General features: G+C 41.1%; 1 protein-coding gene across 1 annotated transcript; it reads right to left on the bottom strand.

Moving 5' to 3' along the window:
* Nucleotides 1-5,474: 5,474 nt before the first annotated feature.
* LOC125939499 (olfactory receptor 11A1) lies at nucleotides 5,475-10,845 on the bottom strand. Its single transcript, XM_049654957.1, has one exon. It carries the CDS (start codon nucleotides 7,064-7,066, stop codon nucleotides 6,119-6,121), a length of 948 nt encoding a protein of 315 aa, XP_049510914.1. The 5' UTR covers nucleotides 7,067-10,845; the 3' UTR covers nucleotides 5,475-6,118.
* Between the last annotated feature and the right edge of the window lie 748 nt (nucleotides 10,846-11,593).

Genomic DNA, 11,593 nt, shown 5'->3' with positions numbered 1-11,593 from the left:
GGGCCAGATGGTTTCCCAGGGGAATGCTTCTAGACATTTAATGAAGAGTCAATACCTATTCTCCTCAAACTGTTCCAAAGAATAGAAATGGAAGGAAAGCTTCCAAATTTATTCTATGAAACCAGCACTACCTTGATTCCTAAACCAGACAAAGACCTCGCTAAAAGGAGAATTACAGGCCAATTTTTGATGAACATGGATGCACAAATTCTCAACAAGATATTATCAAATCGAATCTAACAGTACATTAAAAGAACTATTCACCACGATCAAGTGGGATTCGTTTCTGGGCTGCAGGGCTGGTTGAAGATTTGCAAATCAATCAACATGATACACCATATTAATAAAAGAAGGGATAGGAACCATATGATCCTTTCAATAGATGCAGAAAAAGCATTTGACAAAATACAGAGTCTTTCTTGATAAAAACCCTCAAGAAAGTAGGGATAGAAGGAACATGCCTCAAGATCATAGAAGTAGTATATGAAAGACCCACAGCTAATATCATCCTCAATGGGGAAAAACTGAGAACTTCCCCCCTAAGATCAGGAACATGACAGGGATGTCCACTCTCACCAGTGTTGTGCAACATAGTACTGGAAGTCCTACCCTCAGCAATCAGGCAACAAAAAGAAGTAAAAGGCATACAAATCAGCAAGGAAGAAGTCAAACTTTCACTCTTCACAAATAACCTGATACTCTACCTGGAAAACCCAAAGACTCTACAAAAGAACTGCTAGAACTGATACATGAATTCAGCAAAGTCACAGGATATAAAATCAATGTACAGAGATCAGTTGCATTTCTATACAATGAAGCAGCAGAAAGACATATCAGAGAATTGATCCCGTTTATAATTGCACTAAAAACTATAAGATGCCTAGGAATAAACCTAAGGACGTAAAAGATGTGTATGCTGAAAACTATAGAAAGTTCATGAACAAAATTGAAGAAGACACGGAAAAACATGCCATGCTCATGGATTGGAAGAACAAATATTGTTAAAATGTTGCTGCTACCCAAAGCAATCTACACATTCAATGCAAGCCCTATCAAAACAACACCAGCATTCTTCACAGAGCTAGAACAAACAATCTAAAATTTTTATGGGGACACAAAAGACCCCTAATAGACAAAATAATGTTGAAAAAGAAAACAAAAGCTGGAGACATCACAATTCCAGACTTCAAACTCTATTACAAAGCTGTAATCATCAAGACAGTATGATATTGGCAAAAAATAGACACACAGATCAATGGAATAGGATAAAGAACCCAGAAATGGACCAACAAATATATGGCCAACTAACCTTGACAAAGAAGAAAAGAATATCCAATGGAAAAAACAAAAACAAAACAATCTCTTTCAGAAATGGTGCTGGGAGAACTGGACAGCGACATGCAAAAGAATGAAACTGCACCACTTTCTTACACCATACACAAAAAATAAATGGATGAAAGACACATGTAAGACAGGAAACCATCAAAATCCTATGGGAGAAAACAGGCAGTACCTCTGTAGCCTCAGCCACAGCAACTTCTTACTAGACATGTCTCTGGAGGCAAGGGAAATAAAAATAAAAATGAATTATTGAGACCTCAACAAGAGCAAAACAGACTTAAGTAATATGCCTGATATAAAATTTAAGTAATTATCATAAAGATACTCATTGGACTTGAGAAAGAAGCTGAGGACATCAGTGAGTCCCTTAACAAGGAGATTAAAAAAAAAAAAAATAGAGGTGAAAAACACAATAAATGAAATAAAAATACTCTTGAGGGAATAAATAACAGCCTAGATGAAGCAGAGGAATGAATTAATAATCTGGAAGACAGAGTAATGGATAGTAATCAAGCAAAAGAGAGAAAAAAATTATGCAAATAGACTTAGGGAACTCAGTGACTCCATCAAGCATAATAACATCAATATTATAAGGATCCCAGAAGAAGAAAAGAAAAGGGGGCAGAAAAAATTTTTTAAGAAATAATAGCTTAAAACTTCCTTCTGGGGGTAAGAAACAGAAATCCAGATCCAAAAAACTGACCCAACGATGTCCATGCCAAGACACACAGTAATTAAAATGGCAAAAAGTAGTTAAAAGAGAGAATTTTAAAAGCAGCAGGAGAAAAGAAATCAGTTATATACAAAGGAAATCCCATAAGGTTATCAGAGGATTTTTCAGCAGAAATTCTGCAAACCAGAACGGATTAGCATGACATATTCAAAGTGCTGAATGGAAAAAATCTGCAGCCAAATATACTCTATCAAGCAAGGCTATCATTCAGATATGGAAGGAGAGATAAAAACTTTCTCAGACAAACAAAAACAAAAGAAGCTTGTGACCACTAAACCAGCCCTGCAAGAAATATTAAAGAGGAATCTCTGAGTGGAAACATCATAAATGAGAGTATGAAAAATAAATATATCTATAAAAATCAGTCAAAACATTCACAAAATAAAAGGATGTTAACATATGACAACATATACCTAAAATGGGGGTGGGGTGGAGTAAAGAATGCATTCAAACTTAAGCAACCATCAGTTTAACACAGACTATTATATGCAGAAGATGTTATATACAAACCTAATAGTAATGACAAATCAAAAGGCACTTAAAGATAAGCAAAGAATAAACAGAAAAGAATTCAAGAATATCACTAAAGAAAACCAGTAAACCATGCAAGAGAGCAAGAGAAGAAAAGGCCAGAGAAAAACTATAGAAACAACCACAAAACAAGGAACAAAATGGCAATAAATAGACATCTATCAATAATTACTTTGAATGTAAATGAACTAAACACACCAATCAAAGGACATAGGTTAACAGAATTGATTTTTTTTAACTTATCTATATGCTTCCTACAAGAGATGCATTTCAGAATTAAACACACCTGAAGATTGAAAGTGAGGGGATGGGGAAACATTTATCATCCAAATGGGTCTCAAAAGAAAGCTGGGGTAGCAATACTTATACCAGAAAAAAACAGACTTTAAACCAAAGACTGTAACAAGAGACAAAGAAGGATAATACATAATAATAATTGGATTATTACAATCCAACAAGAAGATAAAATAATTATAAATATTTATGGACCCAACATGAGGGCACTCAAACACATACAATTAATAACAAGCATAAAGGAAATAGTCGATAGTAATACAGTAATAGTAGGGGACTTTAACACATCAATGGACAGATTATCCAAATGGAAAATCAACATGAGAACAATGGCTTTGAAAGACATACTAGACCAGATGGATTTAACAAATTTATTCGAAACATTCCATTGTAACACAGCAGAATATACATTCTTACCACATGCACATGAAATGAACACTCTCTAGAACAGATCACATATTAGGCCACAAGAGAAGTCTCAACAAATTCAAAAAGATCAGTCATACCACGCATCTTTTCTGATCACAACACTCTGAAACTAGAAATCAACCGCAAGAAAAATTCTGGAAAGACCATGAATACATTGAGGCCAAATAACATGTTACTAAACAGTGAATGGGTCAACCAAGAAATCAAAGAAGAAATCAAAAGTACATGGAAACAAATAGAAATGAAAACACAATGCTCCAAAACTTTTGGGATGCAGCAAAAAGTGGCTAAGAGGGAAGTTTAGACCAACACAGGTCTACCTCAAGAAGCAAGAAAAAGTTCAAATAAACAACCTCATCTTACACTTAAAGGAGAAATAAATACATAGATAGATAGATAGATAGATAGATAGATAGATGATAGATAGGGGCGCCTGGGTGGCTCAGTCAGTTGAGCGTCCAACTTCCGCTTAGGTCATGATCTCACGGTCCATGAGTTTGAGCCCCGCGTTGGGCTCTGTGCTGACAGCCTGGAGCCTGGAGCCTGCTTCAGATTCTGTGTCTCCCTCTCTCTCTGACCCTCCCTCATTCATACTCTGTCTCAAAAATAAATAAATGTTAAATAAATAAATAAATAAATAAATAAAACAAAATAAGACAAAACCCAAAACCTGCAGAAGGAAGGAAATAATAAAGATTAGAGCAGAAATAAATGGTATAGGCCCTGAAAAAAACAATAGAACAGATCAATAAAACCAGGAGTTGGTTCACTGAAAAAATAGCAAAATTGATAAGCCTCTAGCTACACTCATCAAGGAAAAAAGAGAAGGGACTTAAATAAGTAAAATCACAAATGAGAGGAAATTAACAACCATCACCACAGAAATACAAACAATTGTAAGATTGTATTATGAAAAATTATATGCCAACAAATCGGAAAACCCAGAAAAAAAAATAGCTAAATTCCTAGAAACATATAAACTACCAAAACTGAAAAGAAGAAATAGAAAATTTGAACAGATCAATTACTAGTAAGGAAATTGAATCAGTATTTTTAAAACTCCTAACAAACAAAAGTCCAGTACCAGATAGCTTCACAGAGGAATTCTACCAAACATTTAAAGAAGAGTTACTGCTATCACCCATCATCAGAGAAATACAAATCAGAACCACAATGAGATACCAATTCACGCCTGTCAGAATGGCTAAAATGAACAACTCAGGAAACAACAGATGTTGGTGAGTACATGGAGAAAGGGGAACTCTCTTACACTACTGGCAGGAATGCAAACTGGCAAAGCCACTGTGGGAAACAGTATGGAGGTTCCTCAAAAAGTTAAAAATAGAACTACCCTATGACCCAGCAATTGCACTACTACGTATTTACCAAAAGAATGTGAAAACACTAATTCAAAGAATACGTACACCCCTATTTTTATTGCAGCATTGTTTATAATAGCCAAATTATGGAAGCAGCCCAAGTGTCCATCAACTGATTAATGGATAAAGAAGATGTGGTATACATACACAATGGAATATTACTCCACCATAAAAAGTATGACATTTTTCCATTTGTAATGACAAGGATGAAACTAGAGAGTGTAATGCTAAGCAAAATAAGTCAGTCAGAGAAAGACAAATACCCTATGATTTCACCCATATGTGGAATTTAAGAAACAAAACAAATGAGCACCAGGAAAAAGAGAGAGGCAAACCACGAAACAGATGCTCAACTACAGAAAACAAACTGATGGTCACCAGAAAGGAGGTGGGTGGTGGGATGGGGGAAACAGGTGATGGGTATCAAGGAGTGCACATGTTGTGACGAGCACCGGGTGTTATATGGAAGTACTGAATCACTTCAGTGTACTCCTAAAACTAATATTACATGGTATGGTAACTATATGTAATTGAAGTTAAAACAATTTAAAAATGCCTTTATCAAAGAGCACACAGAATATTTGTATGTGGAATATGTACTTATACAATGCACACAACTGAAAGTCGCTTGAAAATCCTGCAGAAAAAAAGGAGCCATTGACTCCAAAAAGGAGTCATTGAAATAGGGTTGACAAATGTAGATAATGAAGCTGGATGATGGCTACATGGGGTTATTAGAATTTTCTCACTACTTTCATATATGTTTAAAATTTTCTACAATAAAAAAACTTAAAAAAAAGCAAATGCATTCACCTTTAAATGTTAAAAAATATTGTATACCCTTAGACTGGGCAGTTTAAGTCCTAAGGATTTATTATAGGAAAATCTGGATGTAAACTATGTTTGCATGGTGAAAGAATTGCATACAACTAAAAAATCCCATAAGTGAAGATTAAACAAGCCACGTTTAACCATCCTAAAAGCCCAGAAGAATGAATAACTACATACTCATTGAAAAGAAAGATGTTTAAGACATAGTGTCTAGTGAAAAACCAGATTGCAATTTCACAATCCAAGTTGTTTTATACATATGTGTGTGTATACACACATGCACACACACACACACGTACACACCTATTACAAGTAGCCAATATTTTTGCTTTCTGTTTCTGTTTCTGTGTATCTACTTTCTATATCAAATATTCATAGCCTATTTTAAAAAGAATAATAAAAGATAAATGTAAATTTTAAGCTAACACTTGAAATTGGTGCTCATTTTTAGAGTAACTACAGAATGTTTTACAGAGAGAAAGGTCAAAATAGAACAAAGTTCTTCCTCCCCAACCAGTCCTGAAGGACACCCCAATGGAGACATGCAAAGTCCAAATAAAATCCTCACCACCATTCTCCCTCAACTGAGTGTTTTGGTGAGCTTAACGTACAGAAGTCTCCGCAATGCATGATGAACCTCCTTGTTCCTCAGGGTGTAGATCACAGGATTGAGAAGAGGGGTGACCACAGTGTAGAGCAGGGCGAAGACCTTGGAGACAAGTTGGGAGCGGACAGCAGAGGGTGCAATGTACAAGACCATGAGAGTTCCATAGAAGGTGGACACCACCACAAGGTGGGAGGAGCAGGTGGAGAAAACCTTTCGCCTCTGGGCCCCAGCAGGGACTTTGAGCACAGTTACCACAATCCGGGCATAGGATGTCAGAATCAGCCCGAAGGGGACAGTGAGGCAGACCACAGACAGAATGAATGTTGTCATCTGGGCCACACTGGGATCCGAGCAGGCCAGGCCCATCAAGGGCATGAAGTCACAGTAAAAGTGGTCAATGTGGTTGGGGCCACAGAACCTCAGCTGGCCCATTAGGGCCACAACCAGTCCATCTACCATGAAGCCAGAGAGCCACGCTATGACCACCAGCCCCAAGCACCCCCTGGGTCCCATCAGGAGTGGGTAGCGGAGTGGATAGCAGATTGCCAGGTAGCGATCATAGGCCATGACAGCCAGCATGAAGCACTCAGCCGTGGCTAGAGAACCGAAGATAAAGAACTGCAGCAAGCAACCAGCCACAGAGATGGCCGCTTCCTGCAAGAAGCCCTCTAGCATTTTGGGCACCACTGTGGAGGTGTAGAGGATCTCCAGGAAGGACAGGTTAGCCAGGAAGAAATACATGGGTGTGTGGAGCCTCCGTGAGCTAACCACCGCCACGACGATCAGCACATTCCCCATGACAATGGACACGTAGACAATGGTGAGCACAACAAAGAAAACGAGACGCAGCTCAGCTACATCATGGAAACCAAGGAGGACAAATTCAGTGATAGTTTGGTTTTCCAGAGCAACCATTTCCATGGGGATCGTCCAAGTTCCTGCCTGACAGAGATTAAGGGAGAGATTTTAGTGCATCTCTGTCTCCAACACCAACTCCAAGACAAGGAAGGCTACAGCGAAAACATGAGGGTGAGTCTCCCGCACAAATGTCCCTTGCACATCCTGATCTGTCCCCCTATAGTGGCTTCCTCCTGCAACTCTGTTCCCCCGACCGTCCTTAACTGTGTGTGTTCTTCATGGCTCAGGAGAGTTCGTCCAAACACAAGCGTAGTCTTCAGGACCATTTACCCTATTAATTCAACCCAGTGTTTCTGTGACACAATGAATCCACCAGCCTCATGTGTAGAGCCAGCCACACAGTCGTCCTCCTGAACAGCAGACTAATACCCTCCAAATGCCTGCGAGACACTCCCTACCCTCAGCTCAAAATCAGCAGGATCAAACACAAATCCTCATATCTTTCCCAGCCACAACCAACTGGGCAGGTAGTGTGAAATTCTGCTTTGATCCCAAGCTTACCATATCATTGCCATTTCAGCTGAATGCCCTCTCCCATTCCCAACCTCCAGTCAGTAAAATCCCACTGGTTGTTCCTTGGAAAGTTCTTACACATTCCCTCCTCCCCACACACCAACTTCACAGCCTCTTCATGACTCTCTTAGCAGTCACCTCTGTGTGATCTTAGCAGTTACAACTGTGTGGGCTCCTTGTCCCCTCTCGTGTATCGAAACAATCTTCTTTAGATCCTGGTTTCATCAAGTCATTCAAGATTTTATAGGGGAAATGTGATAAATGTGGGAACAGAGGGACCAAATGCAGAGGGAGTGGAGGGGGCATGACAGTCCAGCCAGGGAAGGTGGTTGTAGGCTCAGTCTTGAAGTACAGGGAAGAGCTGGTCAGGCAACAGGTGCTGAAGATTCTAGGTCAAATAAAACCATTCCACACACTCAACAGCTTACCATCTTATGGAGAAAATGGACACATCAACAAATAATTGCAATAGGCTAAAAGAGAGCTCATGAATCCAACCTGCAAGAAACCCTCCTGGGTGGAAATAACCCCGGACTGATGGGATTGCTAAGGAGAAAGGGAGGTGTGGAGTGAGGGCATTTCAGGTAAAAGGAAAATGAAGAGTAGAAACTGAGGCAAGAAACAGCACACAGTGTGAGGAGGGGAAGAGGGTGTCAGGGAGAAAGCAACCAAGGGCAATTAAAAGAAATTCACTTCTGAAGAAGTGTTAGGATTGAGGCAAAGAGTGTGGAAGGTAGGGATGCAGATGTGGGCCCAGACCAGAGCATGGGGGTCCTGTCCTGTTGTGAGGAGAGCTGGGGCTTTGTCCTGTAGGCAGGAGGGAACACAGAGGTGACACGGTCCACCTGCACCTGGCTGGTACTGAGGAAGCTGGGCCCAAGGCAGCTGGAGTGGGGGAAGGGCGATTCCACATCCCAGCTGCATCCTGGGGAGCAGGTGCACTGCTTTGAGGTGACCATTCATTGCTCTGTTATCTGCACTCTCTCCTCCATGGAAATCTCTCCTCTGTGCAAAGACTGCCAGCTCATCTATCACAGATATTAGTATTTATATCCACACTCAACAAAGTTCTCAACAAAGTTGAAGGCTCAGTAAACCCTGATGTTTAAAACCGCCTGTCCCATAACCAAAGCCCACGTGAAGTGATTAGGGGGGTTTTGTGCTCCATGGACCTAGGAACCCCAGAGGTTCTGTTAATGTCTATTCCCTACCCTCCGTGTCAGTGCTCTTCCTTGGGGTCCAAATTTGACCTTCCTCTGGACCTCCTGTAGCCCCTAGATTACTTATACATCCCAAACCCACTCTGAGGCTGGGGTTCTTTCTACACACTGGTCTCTCAGAAGTAGAGGCAGGCCAGGACCTCTAGTAATAAATAGCTCCCCACTATCACCACCCCAGAAATCAGCACCAGAACTTGATCATACTGACTCAGCCATTTATCCCTACAGTGACAAGATTTGCATTCCTACAGATTCCACTCATTCACTCTCCAGATCGTAAATGAAATGAAAAGCAATCCTTCTTTCCTAGGGCGGCACTGAGCCAGCTGAAACCAGAGAGAGGTGTAGTGGAGGCTAGCATGTTGAGGACAAACATAAGGTTAACGATCTTGCTGTGAAACCAACATGTACCTATTACAATCTATTTCATGACTTTGTCCAAAGGAACAAGGTATTATTTTCCTCACTCCAACTATGTGGGAGAGGCTACTTCAGGGAAGGCAGACTGAGGGCGGGAGCAAGTCAGAGAGCACAGCAGCTGAGGGTGGGAGCAAGTACAAGAGTACAGCAGCTGCAGCACCCAGAGCACATGTCCCCGGGTGGCAACCTCTAGGGCACCATCAAGACCTCAATCTTGGCAAAATCAAGCCCCCCACACCCACCATATGAGAAGACAGCAAACATATTACAGTGTCCTGGGGCACCACTTACCTTCATTATACCAGGGAACAAATGCTAAACAATGCTGACTTACCCAGGGATGTGGTTAGAGGGTGAAAACAAAGGGTGAGATATGAATATTAAGGGAAACTCAGGGGATAAGCCATTTTCAAAAGAAGCCAAGGTGCTGTGACTCAGGACACAGGAGCTAGTCAGCCTGGAGCCAAAGAAAATGTCCACTTTCCATCCCCAGAGGAACACCTAATTTAAATAAATGTGTGTGTGGTCACAGAATCTGCTGGAAGTGTTCCTGGAAACATGGATGTATCCTATTGCTGCATCCACATGACTCCTGAAACAGAATGCTACGGGCACCAGTGACAGTCACAGCAAAGTTTATTGCAACGAGAGGCAAGGCCAACCGATCGGGACCAACATTTTTGATCAGAGTGCAGCCTCGAACAGCCGGGGTACAGAGTTTTTATAGCCGACCACATCGTCTTATCATCTGGGAACAGAACAAAGAAATAGTTCCCAGATGAGGTGGAAACAGTTCCCGGATGGGGTGATTATTTTAGACTTTCTGCTGTTAAGTCGCAACCAGTTGATCTCCTTGACCCTGCCTCTGGCGCCACTTTTCTTTGAACTTTTGTTCCCTTAATTGGTGAAGCCTAATTTACAAGAGTATGAAGTGTAATTTACAAGAGTAAAGCAAGGCTGTTATCTCTTAACCTTCAGTGTCAACACAAAGCTGTTATTTCTCAAGCTATAGGTCAGCCCTACACTACAATTTAACTCTTATACTATCTCCCAAACCAGATTGTTCTCAGTACTGTTTTAAAAGCTCATTCACGGGGCGCCTGGGCGGCTCAGTCGGTTGAGCGTCCGACTTCAGCTTAGGTCACGATCTCACGGTTCGTGAGTTCGAGCCCCGTGTCAGGCTCTGGGCTGATGGCTCAGAGCCTGGAGCCTGCTTCCGATTCTGTGTCGTGAAGATGAGTTTTATATCATAAGAGAACCCTGGCTTTTCAGACCACCACATTCCAGCCCTGTTTTTCAAGGGGTTAGGGGACTGGGGGTGCAATAGGAAAGCCAAGGAGTGTGGGTTGTACACAAGGCCACCTGCAGGAGAGGCCACAGCCCCTCAGAAGCAGAGAGGGGCCACTGAGTAGGGAAGGAGCTCAATTTTGTGCTCCAAGACTGCTTTCTAACTGGGACGGAAATGAATATAGTGTAAAATATCTACTGTTTCTCTGAAAAACACGCAATCACAGACTCAACCCTGTACAGATACAAGTCATAACCGGGAGTCCTCAGTTAAAACTATCACCATTTATGGAAATGCAAACTGTGAGTTTTAATTTATCTTTAGAAAATGAGGAAAATTTATCCTCATATATTTTACAGTGTGTGCTAACCTTGTTATTTTTATAAACATAAAACAAATTAATTAAATTTTAATTTAGTTTGAATTTTTAATTTGTTAACTCTTTAATTCTCTTCGGCATTTACTCCATAATAAAGCAGAAAATATACTAATTTTTTTTTTAAGAAGACAGCGTGACTTTGGGCATATCTCAGTTATCCCACAAGAAAGAGGATAAATTTCCATCATGAGCAAAATTGGGGTAAAGACCCCAGTCCACCTCCAGGAGACAAGGAGATGAGCTGGGTGCACAGGGAAGACTGAAAACCTGCGTTCTAAGATCCCAACGACAGAAGCTGCAACAACACGATTCTGAAGGAAGACCATGGGATTTCCTCAAAGGCCTTTGAAAAAGAGTTTTTGACTCTGGGTTAATGTAAAGGTCTTATTGGTTAGTGGAGAAAACTGCAAACACCAATTCTTTAGCTTTCTAAAAGCATCTGTGAACCAAGCTGCAAAGAATTCTACAAAAACAGGGAGCTCACCTGAATAGCAATCCCACAGGAAAGCCGTGAAGAGGAGGAAGAGCTAAGATGTGCTGAGGGCCTGGGAACCCTGGCGCCTCCCGCCCCGGGCATTCTCCCTCCCACTCTCCCTCCTGGAGCTCACGCTGAAGCCAAGAAGGGCTCTGATTAGGACCAGCTCCCAGGTCGTGCCCTCTCCCCCCTCCATCGCCTCTGCCAGATCCTAGTCCTGGTCTTACCACTGGAA

Source organism: Panthera uncia (assembly GCF_023721935.1).
Source record: "Panthera uncia isolate 11264 chromosome B2 unlocalized genomic scaffold, Puncia_PCG_1.0 HiC_scaffold_25, whole genome shotgun sequence".
NCBI classification, from domain to species: domain Eukaryota; kingdom Metazoa; phylum Chordata; class Mammalia; order Carnivora; family Felidae; genus Panthera; species Panthera uncia.
This window is presented reverse-complemented; position numbering and strand designations above follow the sequence as displayed.